The sequence below is a fragment of the Haliotis rubra genome, unplaced genomic scaffold (genome assembly GCF_003918875.1).
Source record: "Haliotis rubra isolate DU_JTF1 unplaced genomic scaffold, ASM391887v1 Scf423, whole genome shotgun sequence".
NCBI classification, from domain to species: Eukaryota; Metazoa; Mollusca; class Gastropoda; order Lepetellida; family Haliotidae; genus Haliotis; species Haliotis rubra.
This window is the reverse complement of record NW_025767106.1, coordinates 753,079-769,647: the sequence shown is the minus strand read 5'-3', so window position 1 is coordinate 769,647 and position 16,569 is coordinate 753,079. Positions and strand designations below refer to the sequence as shown.

The 16,569-nt window shown below is 39.2% G+C and overlaps 1 protein-coding gene across 3 annotated transcripts in view; it reads right to left on the bottom strand.

Annotated features, from left to right (window-relative positions):
• Nucleotides 1-4,785: 4,785 nt before the first annotated feature.
• LOC124288757 overlaps nt 4,786-16,569 on the bottom strand; it is a 22,761-nt gene continuing 10,977 nt past the window's right edge. The window contains exons 1-4 of one of the 3 annotated variants that reach the window (XM_046725286.1): nt 12,517-12,599; nt 7,991-8,267; nt 5,811-5,965; nt 4,786-5,117 (exon numbers count right to left, since the gene is read on the bottom strand). In XM_046725286.1, coding sequence (XP_046581242.1) covers nt 4,876-5,117; nt 5,811-5,965; nt 7,991-8,267; nt 12,517-12,568 — 726 coding nt within the window. In that variant the 5' untranslated portion in view covers nt 12,569-12,599 and the 3' untranslated portion in view covers nt 4,786-4,875. Of the gene's footprint in view, nt 5,118-5,810; nt 5,966-7,990; nt 8,271-12,516; nt 12,600-16,569 lie in introns of those variants that run through there. The other 2 variants (XM_046725285.1, XM_046725288.1) reach the window with 2 other exon arrangements.

Genomic DNA, 16,569 nt, shown 5'->3' with positions numbered 1-16,569 from the left:
TTTCTGTGAAGACGCTCTGGTTCGGAATTCCAGCCTGGAGTGTGATGATGAAACCATATTTCATATGTGCATTTTCGATAACCGATAGGCTTCGGGTGATTTCTTTTCAAATTTATCATAGGTTTCTCTCTGAACGTCAAAAGGTTGTCTATTTTCTATATATGTACACACATTGAAGGTATCTTATGTGTCTGGGCTAGGGTGGGACAGCACATCAGTTCAAACTGTGGATCTTGGTCTTCAGCAACCCTTGCTTAGTTGACACATGCCACAGTATCCCAATTACGGATATCATGTTGTCAAACACTGAATTGTCTGGTGCAGACTCGATTATTTACAGACCACCGTCATTTAACTTGAATATTGTTTAGTGCGGCGTTAAATAACAATCAATCAATCGCATGTCCTTAAAACGGTTTGTCACCTGTCCTAACTGGACTCCTCATCTACCAGTGTTTGGGTGGCTGATACGTGTATCCTACTTAAGTTGAATCGTGTGGCATAGGAACAGATAAACACATTATCAGATTATCAAAGTGCAGCATCATCTGGAGTGTCTTCCTGGCAAATATCTCATACTGGCTTTGGAACGTCATATGTGAGCAAGCGTACGCAGATACACCTTTAAATGACACCTGTTGTCATACGAGGTAAATCGATTCCATGGTTTCACTGTAGATGTTGCACTAATGATTACGTAATCATACATGTTGTGGCTGTTATAATAATTATTCTACGTGAGGATTATCATGTTAAGCAATGTTATCTAAAATTCACACTAAGATACAGAATGTGTGCAAACACAATGAAAGCATTAGCCGTGTGTGTACTGAGATCACACACAGCACAGCCATTTATCTTAACTGTATTGATTTCTTCCATCACATGGTATAACTATATCAGTGAAAGAACAATTAATTAACTTTTTTAATAATGTTACATTTTATCACATTATCATTTAAAATTAATTCAAACATTTTGATTGCTTTCGTACATAGATACATGTCTTGTTAAAACTGGTAAATTACGTTAGCAACTGAGATTGAATCCTCAAAGGGAGTGAAAGCAATGTGAAGTTATTGACCTCGAAAGAGGTGAGTGAGGCCCCAAAACACTCAAAGTGGATTTATTCCCACCACGTTTTAACCGTTAAAAACCGCGCTGGACACATTTGTCAAAATCGTGTGGTGTCCATGCAGATAGGGCCCATATAGGTAGCAAAGGTACTGTAAGTCCCCATTGTCTATAGTATGGTGATCTCCCTTCCGTTCCTCGCTATCTATAGCCTGCTTTTATAATATTTAGTGTATAGACATGTCGTTTTCCCTTCCTTTGCTAGTTATAAATCTGTGGTATATACTAGTTATTTTACTGTTCTTTTTTTACAGGTATTTTTATCGTTTACGATTTTTTATTAATATTTAGGTTTCATTGCCACGATATGGCTGAAACACTCCCGGTGTGACTTCAAATTTTAACTCACTCACTCATTGTTTCTAATCCTGTAAGGGGTGATTGAAGAATTTCCATGTGTATAATGTGAAGACAGCACGTCACATCGTCGCGCGTTTCACCGTCCTATCACACATTACCTCACTCGTGAGGCGTTCCCGACCGCGTCATACCAAAAGACGTTAAAATATGGTGCTTGTTGGTTCCTGCCTGGCGCTCGGCATTAATGGGTACATCAAGGACTGGTCGGCTCGGAGTCAGCATAATGTGTCTGAGTGGGGTATTCATGCTTCACTCCGGCATGGTATCTCAGTGGGCTAGCACTATAAAACCAGCTTCAGTCTGGGCTAGTACAAGCAGCCGCACATACACATACACACACATGCACGTCGTCATATGAGCGAAATATTCTCAAGCACGACGTTAAACCCAATTTCACCTCACCTCACCTCGTGAAGCACGGATGAATCATGCGTCCTGGATCTATAATGAAAACGTCCTGTCAATGACTGAGTTTGAGTACATATTAGCATTACAGGCTGCTAGTATTGCAGCAATATTTGGCGGCTTTCAAACAAATCGATTACAGTCAGTACAACTACTTGGGTAGTTATAGGGGTACAATGGCACGCCATAATCCACATCAGCGAGCAGATCATCCGATCAATTCTGGTCGTTCATTTAATCTGATGTATTATATCTCTTGTTCCAAAACTAAGGTGTGCTATTATTTGGATTGTGGTTATTACATTGGTTTATTGACGATAACGTTTTAGAAATAACTGTTTAAAACTTCCAAGTAATGGGACACTTTATTACACTCCTATTTCTTCATACAAATGCAACAAATGTATTTGTTTTATCTGGGAGCAGCAGGTATGTACAATAAACAGTAATTAATCTGTGCAAATATTATAGTTTATTGAAAACTTGCTATAAAGGTAATTGTGCTTGCATAACAGTTTCAATTAGGTTTGATAATAAAAACTTGAATACTTTTTCTTTTATTATTCTCCCATAATAATCGCCCATGTATTATCAACACAGTAAATTCCATGCCACTGAAGACAGAGAAAATTGCACACTTCCCTTTATTTCCCCTGCTACAATGGCAGTACATAAAGAGGGGAGGTAGCAATATTCCAGCAATATCACGGCGGGGGACACCAGAAATGGGCTTCACATATTGTACCCATGTGGGGAATCGAACCCGGGTCTTCTGCGTGACAAGCGAATGCTTTAACCTCCAGGCTACCCCACCGCCCAGAGCAGTGAAGGTAACAACAACGGTAAGGGTTTCAAAATAGGCCTGGGATGGAACCTCTGGTCTGAGATATGAGAGAGGCATGCGCTTGTCCACTTGTATGGTGTCAACACCGTTCAGAATGGCATACTCCATACTGAATTAGTCTACAGCTGTTCTGGAAGATACCGCATTACGCTTTACAAATTCACACGTAGTAACGTCCATACAACCGCTCACCGACACCACACACCACAACATTAGCTGACATCAGGTCCTAATACGATACTAGTTATTCTTAAAATAGAATGGAAACCTCTGCTGAAGCAATCAGTGACACATTTCCTAACAATACATTATACTGCCATATATCAATAAGCATCATATGAACTTTCAGTTGTAAATAGAATCTATCAGTGTCTGAATGAGAAAGTTTAGTTTTACGCCGCTTTTAGCAATAATCCAGCAATATCACGGCGAAAGACACAAGAAATGACCTTCGCACATTGTACCCATGTGGTAAATCAAACCCGTGTCTTCAGCGTGATGAGCGGACGCTTTACACCATTAGACTACCCAACCACCAGGCAAAATTTGAAATGCATACATTACATATACAGCTACCCATAATCCCCATTTGTTCTTTCAGGCTTAACAGAACTATTACAATTAGAATGCATAAATTTATTGAGAATGTTATAACTTTATTTAATACAGATGCATTTGGAAGAAATCGAAATGCTCGTTCGAATGCAACAATTATATTTCTCGGCTTCAACTAATGGTTTGCCTCACCTTCAGTTAATTACTCCCATACGGAGTGTCTTTATCATTTTTTGGACACAGTGGAATGAGTGCGGTATAATTTCTTTTATTGAGACAAATTTTATGAATGTAGGTGAGTCGTGAAAATAACTGACGACATAGTGGTCATGTGCAAAACACATATGCCAAAAACTGAATAGTCGCGGACAATTCTAAACATAAAGACATGAATTTGCAATACCATTACTTTTAACCCCCCATGCCCCACCCCACAATTTCTAACAAGCTCTTTAAACAAATATTACAAAACAGTGCGCACATGAACAACAGACGGGCACGGTTGTGATATTAGTATTAATGTAGATAAACATATATTCTACGAACGCTTCAAAGAGCCTTTAATTAGTTGGTCTGAAGTATATCGTAGTGCTAGGCTACAGAGGCCACCAAGGGCTGTGGCAGGGGCGCTTCTTGGAGGGTCTGATTGTGGTGTCGGGACCTCTTTTCCCTTGATGTGTATGCCTAGTACTTGTCACAGATGGATACCGCCCGGGTCACTGGGCATGTGACTCAAGGATCTTGAATCACGCCCCGAAACACGCCCTTATTTTTCTACTTGCATTACATCATTAATTTTGACAAACTCAATCTAAATGTAATAACTAAGTCATTCATCTGGTTCACGAAAACTTCTGTAAGATCTGTAAGATCCATATCGTGTACTTTCATTCACATTTGATATATTTATGGAATTCCTTTAAAAATATACGAACAATATCAACTGTCTGGGACAACAAGAGAATGCAATAATCGTATGAAAATATACGGTGTGAATCCTATGTTGTGTAAAGACAAATCTTGTTGACGAATGGTTCTTATTGCAACGAATAAAACACATTCAACACGCTTGATTAAAATTCAAAGGCAACAAAAAGCAGGTAGTTAGGTAGGTTTATTTGACCAACGTGTTCAGAAGAAAGAGCATATACAACACTGCACATGATTTTCAGTTTGGGTTGGGGATGAATAGAGTTTTGCTGAACTCATTTCTAACTTTGTTAACATACGGTCAACATACATCGACTGTCTTCATGCTTGTCCAACTGACAAATAAGGTTTTAAAAATTCCAAGATGCATACTCTGCTGACTTAGTCCTTGTTGTTCTAGAAGAATACTCTTGACTTCATGTCTAAATACTGTAACCACAACACCGCCCTCTAGTGAATCTTAAAAGAAACAGTGTAGTACAGTTACAACAATCTTTTGATATAAAGTGCACTGCCGTGTAATACATGGCTCGTCAGGTTGCATCAACGTTTCCTACATCAAGGGTTTTTCTTCGCATATATGACTGCAAATCCAGCACTATCGACAATGTTTGTCAAATCAGAACACGGCGAGGTAAACTGTGAATCTAGCAGTATTTCACCACCCAAGAGTGCCACTGAGGTTGAGGATTCTGACTCAGCTGTGATGCCATCCTATCGAAGAGGGCGCATGCTTCATTGGCGCTGTTGAAGCTGAACATCCCACACAGCGCATGCGCTTTGCAGAGACGCCCACAGTCCAGTAGGCTTGTTGGTGTTTCATCAAGAAAACCGTTCTCAAACTTGACATTTTCCCCGACGAGCTTGTACAAGACGTCATGCATTGCACCTGGGAAGAAATGTATAAATGAACGATTTTCACAGCTGAGAAATGAATGGTATAAAAGAAAGGACTTTTATATTATCCAGAAGAAGAACAGATTTAAGAAATAAAGTTCGCTCTACCCCAATGTGTTTTGTAATAAAGTATAGTTTTGCCCTGAACTATTATAATTAAAGCACGAGGACGGTAGTCTGTTCTATGCATATGAACATGGCACTAACACAACCAGGAAACTGTCAGCTTTCTTGGGGTTTATCGTGAAATTGCTGCATTTCTCTAACGTTTGGATACACATGTTAGAATCAGCCGACAGGAACATACACGTCTCCTGTTAATACTCAAGTAGAATCCATTTAAGTATCATTATTATTTCATACTGATACATCAGTGAAGGCACTTCAAACGTTGTCCACCTCTTACTAGAGCCAAGACAAGCTGCCCCCTTCCATGAGCGTATCTGAGGTTCATTTAACATATCACGAAGACAGGACACAATGTCTTTAGTCTGAATAACTTTTCTCTCACCACATTTCAATTCATGTGACAGTATAACTATTTTAATGTCGTGCGTTGACCGATATTTATATTGATCAAGTTTACTTTTATATCATGGAATTTTCATAGTTATGGTTCACGATATGGCTGAAATACTGCCGATGCGATTTTAAACTGAAACACAAACTCATACTGACTATTTACCAAATGTATACGTCGCATTGTAAACAAGTGCAGAGACGCTCATGGTTGTTACCCTGTGTACGGTAGATATGTCTCGGCTGACTAGTACATCTTCACCCTTTACGATTCCTCTTCCAAGAGAAACCTTCTCTGCAGACCAGGCGAGCCACAGTTTCCTGTAATATTGAAGAGGGAAATCAGCTGACCCTTCCTTTTAGAGACATAACAATTATTCGAATTCCTAATTTAATGCAGTAATATGCATCCATCAGACGTAGTTGAAACATGAAGCAAGAAGGTTATTATAGAATTGTAATTTATTCGCGCTTATGTTAGTACTATCAGGACGACTGTCAAAGAGGCAGACACAGGCAGTCATATAAGTAATAATTACTCATTGGAACACGCTGGTAAATTAGGTGTAATGTAACGTTAAGAGTTTATGATTTCTATGAATACACAATGCCAGTGTATGAAATAAGGCCCGTCCGACTGCCCGAGGCGGGCTAGATTTCTGCCGGACGGTCTAATTTTACAGCTAGCCAGCCCGATGGACGGGTGAAAAAAAATATTCATATAACAAGTCCACTGGCACTGTCTATTTAGTATTTAAGAAGGACTGGTTAAATCTCTTGGCTGGTAAGTTTTTGAAGTTCAGACCAGATGTCGGACTGTGTTTTTGGCTTATTTCATACACTGACAATGCCATTTAGAAAGTGGTCAAATGAGAAGTGTTTGGGATTACACTTTCTCTGTAAAGTACAGATTCTAGTACTTTGTACAATGTGTGTATCCCAATCTTTGATTCGAATTCAAACTGTGAGAGCCAGGTACCTAATCGCCAGCACACAAATTTCAGCCATCTAAACCAATCGGCCGCCACGGCTTTCAAATAAAAATTAAAGGCGGACAACTGGTAGTCTAGACCACGTACTTTATGTACCCTTTTGACAAGCGTGGGTATCGTGCCAATTTACACTGAAAAGAATGCATCTAACAGTAATGCCCATTATACCCCTGCCGCCAGATCTACCACATCCATGCATTTGCTATACAAGCCTTTGGGAAATATATACGTGTCGGTTTGATGTAAATTCATTTATTTGATTTTAGTGCTGTTGAAATGATATATGCCGACCTGAGATATATCCTTATCTTAATGAGCAGTACAACTTTATATGTGGTATACGGACAACTGTTCCATCAACATTACAGACAACAATAGACCTTCAACGCCCTGCAACAGGTCTAAAGAAGTATATGAGAAAATTCAACCTAAACAGCGTTGTACCACATATCATTGACAACTTCACTGATACACGGCCACCACTTTAATGGCTCCAGATATCAATTATTAACACATTTCCGGCACATCCAGTATCCTGCAATCACAACATATGTCACCTACATAGATTAGTAATGTTGTTTATCTATGAATATCGTCCCAGTCAACCCAGTTTTGTTGACGTTGTTAAGCTTTGTCTAAACTGATAAAGCTGTTTACCTCTAGCCGAAAAAGCGAAGTCCCCACCCGAAACCGAATCTTAAAGAGGCCAGATGAGTTCCATTAGGTCTACCTGAAACGTTGAATGGAACCTTAATCTAATCTAACAAAGGGCAACGTATGAAATTCTCACCAGAATGTAATTTCTCGTTAGTAATTGAATGACTTACTGTTGTGTACTTGCCCCAACTGCTTTTAAGTACAACTTAAGGTGGCATAGACAGTTCTAGTTGGTCTTGACTGGAAATGGATACCTGTGTCACAAGTCCATCCTTTTTTCTCGGAAAAAGGTACAATTATTGTATTTTGACAATAATGAGTCGATGTTTTAGCGCATTCCGACGAGTCAAACTTTTCCAGACGAAAGCTTATCTGGGTTCAGCATCTGAAGTGCTATCCTTACCGTTATTAATTTCTATATATAGCAAAAGCTTCAGCTATTCCGTCTTTCTGTCTAGTCCATTGGCTGGACCAACCGTAACTGTCAGTGCCTCCATACTGCTGTAAAACTCAAGCTCCATAATGATCGTGAAACTTACGTGTAACCATTGACTTAAAGCTTTATCCGTTAAACTGCTGTTCCAAACTGATCACCTACTTGTTTTAAGAATAATTGTCTTACACTTTCATGTGGTATGAAAAATGTCAAATTCGTACAAGGTGCTCGCAGCTTTGCCACAGATAATGTGATACCTACGTGTACGAATCACAGTCCATCAGCTGAGGAGTCTGTTCCTCTTCGCCCTCACACCCTCCACATTCTCGAATGGCACTCTTCGTGTTGTCCCACCCTCCAAGGGCAATTTCATAAGACCCCGTACTGCTACCGTCTCCTAATAGGATGTAGCCGTCCTCACAGGTCTTTACTGTGAAACTGATGCTCGAACAGTCGCTGATATCAACGCCATATGTAGATGTGTTGTGATACTCGAGACCCCCGCTTGAAAATATCACTGCAGGTAACCCCAGTACAGCTGCTGAAATAGAATACGATATTTGATTGTGTATAAAGTACGCAATACCATGTTTTACATTGACACATTAGCACAAGTTCTTAAAATAGATAATAAATCACAGGTTGCGTATAAATATGGCACAAGATATGACTACATAGGCAACACTTTGTTGTCTTATTCTCAATCATGCTTTGATTATATACCGAAAAAATATGTATACGTGAAAACTAAGAATGAATACTATATGTCTTTTCTAATGAAAATTGAAATAGAATCAACTGTTACTAAAGGTGATTATGTCGCTTTAACAAAAGTCATTACGAATGTTTATTTGTTACTATTTACGAAGTTACACTGGCTAACTATGAATGAGCGAACTGCACCGTGTATGGTACATCTAATTTAATTCTTGTCAGTTCTGACAGTTTATATTAATTTCTATACCATTAATCTACTTTAAAAGAATAAATACTGTGCGCAAAAGCAGAGACTATAAATAACGCACGGTAAATTTTATATTAAAACTGCAATAAAAGTCTCATAAAATTTCTAAAAGCTCTGTTGGCAAACACATTTTTGTTGAGTATGTTATTTCTGCAACTGATTTGGAACGAGATTATGATACAGGAGACGTCACTTCTACGTCCGGAAATACGCATACCAGAAGAAGCCCACTTAACACCACACAAAAAGTGACATTTAGTCAGACGGGTGTAATCTATCAAATATCATGCACAGTGCGGTTAAGGCAGAGTGTGTTGGAATGTTCATAAAACATAAAACATTCTCATAATCAAAAATTACACATTTTCTAATGACGTTGAGCGCTGGTAGATGGCGGGGTAGTTCAAGCTGATCGCTGGAATTAATTATAACTGTTATATGATCAATTAAATGTATCATCGTGATATCTAACTAAAATATAGATAATTTAGCACGCGAGGCATGTATGTAACAATACAAAATACAGTTATAAAAGCATCAGGACGATCTCAGGAACTAAACCCCAACCCCTCTGTACATCCCACTGGCTTCTAATGTGAGGCTACGCGTTTGACACATTGGAAGCGGCCTCGAAGGACACCCTAATCTTGATGTAAATAATCAGAGAAGTTTTACTTGAAATTGTCTGTTCTTGAATAAATGTGATATACACAATATGCCCTTGACTACAAGTGCATGCAAATGCTGTAAATGAACATGCTTTCGCTTTGAATAATATGTTCTGTTAAAATAGAAAATCAATCAATTGATATGGTATGTTGTACGCTGATAATGGAATTATTTGTTTTTGAGGGCACCAAAAGGTCAACGGTTCTTCTATTGGTTTTCCTGGAAACCACACTGGACGTTACCTAGGAGGTTATTGGACTTTAGGTACCAAACTCCATGATTTCACAACGTGAGCTATTAAAATAGTATGGGACGGTAAGTGGATTGATCAGAAGAACCCGACCGGGTATTGGTAGAAAAGTGATAATTGTTTTGTGACTCCAAGAAAGAGAATTTCCGGTAAAATATTTCATAGAAGAAGTAGGATTTCGAAACAAGAATCTTGCAAGTGTTTTACTGTCATCTTCACCATTATCAGAGTTAACATTGACTGGTTTCCAATGTCCTCTTCTTTTTGCTATCTTTGAAACTGAAGGGGGGGGGGGGGAGTTATGTGGATTGGTTTGAAAAAGTTTACCAGTTTGTTTCCTATTTCAGTTGTGTGTTGCTTATGCTGATCATTTCTACTGAGATATTGTGTTACCATATTTGGGATGGTGAACACCAGGTTTTGATGCTTTGTGCATAGTATTTGATATTCCATACCTTGGATATATGTGTGTGAGAACTGATTTTAAGCTCATACTTCTTCCATGTTTTACTTTCGTTTTGATTTAATGTCTTATCATTTGGGAATTTGACGTTAATTAAGATGTGCAGGGATGTCCGAGACATTATACAGTAACGTGTCGAGCGTTGTTTACAAGCATTATCAAACCATGGTTTCCAAGTACAGACGTTTGCAGAGCACTTAGAAATGCATTTTTCTTCAATAACATTATATTGATTTGAAATTAGTGGCATGGGATCATCGACATTGATGAAATTGTCAGGATAGACATTTTTAGCACACAGAGTTTGGAATGAAGATCAATTTACCTTTGTACAGTTGCACTTTGCTAAAGCTAGCGCATGAACTGGATTTATATTCTTACAATGCACACACAACTTCATTATCTTGTGTGATCTCCCTGAGTAGCCTTGGAAACCGTCCTTTCCCTGATGACGTCAGCCGCCTATAGCATCATTATGGATCCGCGTCCACCGCCCTATAAGGCCGACAAAGCGTTTGGAGGTTAATGTCGACGCAAGGAGTCCCAAAGTGTTCTTTGGGCGACATATGCGGGAAATGAGACGCCCAAGGCAAAAGGACAACTTAACTTCTGGTCGCAAAGTCTTTTATCAGTCTGCCACTATGGAACCTTGACTGATAGGGTTTGAGGAAAGCATCCTGTCTCTGGCATTTGACAAATGAATGGAACAGCAAACGGCGAAATCTGGGCGTTCAACACAAGCTGCCCCGTATTACAAGATGCAATTGCTGCAAATACCACATGGGCTTAGTCTATTTCTAGATAGTAAATTACCGATCTTGGTGCAATTTATGTATCTTTAAATACTGTGCAAATATATCATATCTTGCCATGCAATATATCTTGTCAATTAGCATGTGTCTACATTTTCCCATCATTGCATTCTATACTCAGTACCTGATTTTCTCTCTTTTTCAACCGGAAGTATTTGTTTTGTTTGTTCAAAAAGAGTTTAGTTTTTTTCTTTAAATAGGTCTAACAGTTTCAAGAAAGAACATATCTTCCTCTGTGGATATGAGATTCCAGTAAAGTTCAGCCCGCTAGTGCGCAACGATTAGTCCTTTTTCTCGGCCTTGGAGCATCGTTGGGTAGACGAGATGTGATGTTTTAATTTCCAAAATGTGTGCCCCTGTTTCTGATATGTTGCACAGCTCATGAAGGTTGCAAGGGGAGACCTTCAGACAACCAGATTAAACAATCATGATCGTTGATTGTTCTTTTTTAAAGCAAACATTTTGTTTTCTAAGCGAAGACTTAAATTTGGAATCTTACTAAACACCTTCATGTTATATATTCTTTACCGCAGACAAAAACCTCTCCATAAATTCTAAATGAAACGCGTATTGAATGTCTCCACACATATCTGGGCAAGGGGAATGGTAAACGGTCACATGGAGTCGAAGTTCTCACTCGTTGTTGCCCTTGGTACTAAGAAATGACTGTGATCTTCATTTCATTTTGGCGAAATCATACATAGTACAGTTTTCCGATTCTTCCCGCGCCAATAAAACCAATCTATCAACGATCAGTGCAATTACAACGGCTAATACTGTTATAAGGATTTGTTTTTGTTAATCATAATGACACATTGATTAACTTTTAGTTGTTATGGATCAAAAAAGTTTAAAGCGGTGAGTGTGGATTTGAACACACGCCTTGAACTTAGGCTATGTATTTTCACCTGTTGAGAGTGGGCTGAATTTTGCTTCCGGTCTCTTCGATAGGATGCTATAAACTATGCGATGATAGTGGTGTGGCGTGGCGTGGCTGTAGCTAGAATTCTCCAGAACTGTATGATAGGTGTAAAATGGGTGGTTGTTGAGATGTGTGGGGAACTACTGTGGATTTACGCTCAGTCGTCTGCTAACATCGATGTTTCAAGAGACGTCGTCTACATTGAACTTTCAACAGCTGCCAGCAATATTTACTGGGAATATAAAAACTTTCGTGAGTTAATATTTTAGATTTGTGACCCAATATTTTAGATTTGTGATCAAATAGTAGTGTACATGTATTAGAAATCTGTACAGTCATTCATTGGAACCTTGTTTATTCAATATACAATTGAATATTTCGAGACTCGTGTGTGTTATATTTTGCTGGATTAAAGGGTACTCACAAGCCTTTTATCTCAGTAATTTTACCGTTTTTTTGACCGATTTGGATAGCTCACATGTACATCTACAATGAAATGTTTGTAAAGGATAACCATAAGGTTGGTGTCCAGTCCGGTTGCACCAGCATGAGGTCCCACGTACACATCCATAACGGAATACCAACACAAACGCAACGTAGATCAGATTTACCGAAGGTCAAAACGCGCCTCCAACGTTGGAAAGATTAACACAAGGCCTTACCTGTTGAACATGCCAACGTTGAGCACACATTAAAGACGATCTTACCTGTCGAATGTGCAAACAAAACCCCAACGTAAAGCAGATTTACAGTGGACATTCTCGGTAGGTCTTCTGACTCTTCTAACAGATACGCATCGAATGTGAACATATCCAATAAATATGCAGCTTACATGATTGGGCACTTGATGACCTGCATAGCAACCGTGAAGCAATGTTTACTTTTTTCGAAATCAATGCACGTTACATATAGCCACGGAATATATTGTTCAAATCATTACATCGATTGCACACTCCAGTAGGATTGGTGTGTGGCTTCTTAATGTTGCGTATTGTTCTCCGGAGAGGATATCTAAGATGTATGTTCTTAATCGTAGAATACATATTCTTTCATTTTGGATAATTTGCCCAGAAAAGCGAATAACTGAAGGGAAGGTGTAAATACTGTTCTGGCCCTCGCAGGTAGCAAACTAAAGTCCCTCTCTTGTAAGTTGAACAATCTTAAGTTGTTGGGCATGCCCTGCTTGACTGTATTGAGTTTTCCATTTCAATATCCAGTTTGCTACATAAACATTCATTTGATCAACGAGTAGATGTATATATGGTCTAAACATAAATAACAAAGAAGCAGCGGAGTGCGGGCTGTCTAGGCTTTCTAGCAGTATTGTACTTAGGTGCGCCAGGTCTTTTTCTAAATGTTCCCTCTGATTATAAATCATCAAAGTCAACATCGAATCCAAGGCTATGGTTACCAGTGTGGTAATGTCTAATGCATGAAATACGCTTCATCGATCTAATCAATGTTCTGAATCTCACACAGATTTACCACAATATCTTTGTAATTACTAGATATATGCCTCAGTGATTAACTGGGCAGTATTCAATATTCCATGTGTGTAGTCATGACCATGGAATGATTAAACACGTTTAAGAGAAAAGGAATTCGTACATAACGCATTTATGGCTTATCGATTACATCCTTGTTTGAAAGTTAGTTTAGGAGTAAAATTGATTTATTGATATGTGCTTTAAAGTTGTAAATCAGTATTATCTCTGGGGAAATGCGTCTTCACATCGTTGTAATATTCAGTTAGATAACGTCTATCGATTAAAGGCAGAAGAACTGTTTAACGTTCAACGTACTCCATCAACCGTTGCCAAATAATGATCAAAATATCGATTTAGATGTGGTGGACTGTATTTGCAAGTTTAAGCAGTGTGTTTGAGAGAAATCGTTAATCTGATGAATAACATCATGCATACACAATCAACAACTGTCCAAATAGTAAAACCTTGGAAACTGAAGGAAGCGATACCTATAAATATTGCAACTGTTGAGTGAATAGTTGGCGTCACACATTGTTCACTTTACTGATCTTGTAACTGTTAGATGACTCGGGATATTGTCATTTGTCATTAAAAGTTTACAATTGTCACTTTGTGTGTTATGTATACCTTCAAATTTAGGGAGTAAATGTTCGAGTTACCTTTCACGAAATTAATGTGTGAGCTTTTGGTTCCCTTGTTTGTCGAGTATGTTTTGCGGCTAATCTGTAAATTGTAACTTAATACGATTATTCCATGGTAAATTGTGTTTGAATTTGTGGGAAGTAAAACCACGTTTTCTACATCGAAACACACGTTACATATGGTACGAAAACATTCCTTTTTGTGCTTATTAGGAGAAGGTACATATTGATTAATGCCATATATACTAAGCAGCAAAAGAAACGTCAGTTTGGAATTTTCCTTCCCAGAAACGGATAACTTTATACTCATTTAATGTTTTGATTGTATATTTTTGACAACATCTCCAACTTTACCTGAGCAAAGACATTCCTTACAAAACTCAGAATGGAACCCAGGAAATGGTCTCAAAAACACAACATGATCTCAGAGATGGTACGGTGTTCTCCATGTATTTCATGCAACTCATGCTGCATTTGCTGTTCACAAGGACCAGCCCTATAAAATGCAGCCCAAAACCTGGTTGAAACATTCACATTACAACGTCAGCAGGATGCCGCGACTCACGACAGCTCAGAGGAACCAGGCGCTATGAAGACTTGAAGCTGGCCACACTGCACAATCCGTTGCCAATCACTTCCAGGTCATCGTTCGGTCCATCTTCAGGCTGCAGCAACGTTTCCGGGCCACCAACACCACAATGGTCACCCCCGTACTGGCAGACCAAGGGTGACGACAAGACAACAAGACCGCCATGTTGTGCGACAGCATGTACAGAATCCCTTCATGCAGGCATCCGAAACAGCACGCCAGACAGTGGGAACACACGGAAGAACAATCAGTACTGATACAGTACGCCGACATCTTAACAGCGGGAGCCTCCATTGCCGTAGACCTTACCGTGGACCTTTCCTTACCCCTTGTCATCGTAGTGAACATCTACAGTTTGCCCTATAAGCCGAAAACTGGCGATACAGGCAATGGAGAACTGTTCTGATCACAGATGAGAGTCGGTTCTGCGTTTCAACTGCAGATGGCGGAACACGAATATGGCGACGACGTGGCCAGCGTTACTCAGACCAATGTGTTATGGAAAGAGACTCATGGGGCAAGCATAATGGTATGGGGTGGAAAAGGCCTGAACCAGAGAAAGGGTCCTGTGGTGTTCCAGAACCTTGGTCCAGGGAGAGGAGGCGGCATCACAGCGGTGCGCTACATCGACCAAGCTCTACCCCACGTCATACCACATTTCGCACGTCACCGAGACAACATTTTCCAGCTTGATAACGCCCGGGCCCATACTGCCAGAGCTACACGGTACTTCCTACAGCAGAACGGTGTCAACATTATGCAGTGGCCAGCCCTTAGTCCTGATGTAAATCCAAATGAACATCTTTGGGATGAAATTCAGAGGAGACTGAATAATGTCATACCAAGGACCAACATAGCCGAGTTATTGCGCCAGGCCTTTCTCAGAGTGTGGTTCCAGGTGCCAATGGCCTTCATCAATCGATTGGTGCACTCCATGCATAGGCGCTTTGCTGCAGTTATTGTCGCTCGTGGTGGTCACACTAGATACTCATGTCAAGAGTATGAATGGACTGCAAACGTTTTTAAATCCGCTTATTATGTCCATTTCTGTAATGATTTGATTACAGTGCCTATCTAATTTTGAATTCGTACTGACGTATTTTTTGCTGCTGAGTATATATTGTAATGTGAATATTAACCAATGCCTTATACTTATTCAATTATTCGGTGATAATTTTGTTTTTGATACAATATTACTATGGCATCTGGTAAAACTATTGCTTGAGTGAGTTAACCATAGTTCTTTATTTTACTAATATAATTAGTGAAACCACCCATTCGTCCCTTTCCCCGCAACTGGGACATGGAATGTTTTATGAACGATGTAAAGTAGCCTATGTATGTGAACAATAGGCAGCATTGGATTCCACGATGCTTGTACATTTAAGAATTGAATGTCACTTTATGTGTTAGCATTGAAAAATCAACGATGTCAAAGCGTTGTTCAAACTCGTGTGAACGAGCGAGTTTACGAGTTTGAATTTCGCACTTTGATGTTGACACATACGTTTTTTTCCCACTTCTACATGATCGTTGTTTACAGTGATGTCATTTTGTTCAAGACCGTATTGTAGCGATGTTTGTATACTTGGCGATTTTTTTACACATGTATCCCAACCCTTGAAGAAATAGTTCTCAAAGTATTCCTTAAAATATTACAACAAATTCGTCAATAGGTTTGAAACTGCTTCAATAAACATAACATCAATAAAATTACCAAACAGAAACAAATATCAATAGCAATATTACCATTACTGTCATGGTACCTATAACACTATGAAGGATTCGTTTGACCGCGTAATAATACACTGACCGACTTAGAAGTAGGCAGCAGATCTCGTTGTTGTATTCTATTTATTTGTGATTGTTTATTGTGAAATTTAATGAGCAGTTTTTAAACAGATCACGTTGCAGAACCCGCAAACCGCGAGAGATTAAACTCTTGTGATAAGGAACAATGTTCGGCAATTGGAAATTCGTTTGGTCGTGAAGAAGTGACATTGCCAAAATTGGGGTGACTTGAAACAGGATCGCTCGCTATAT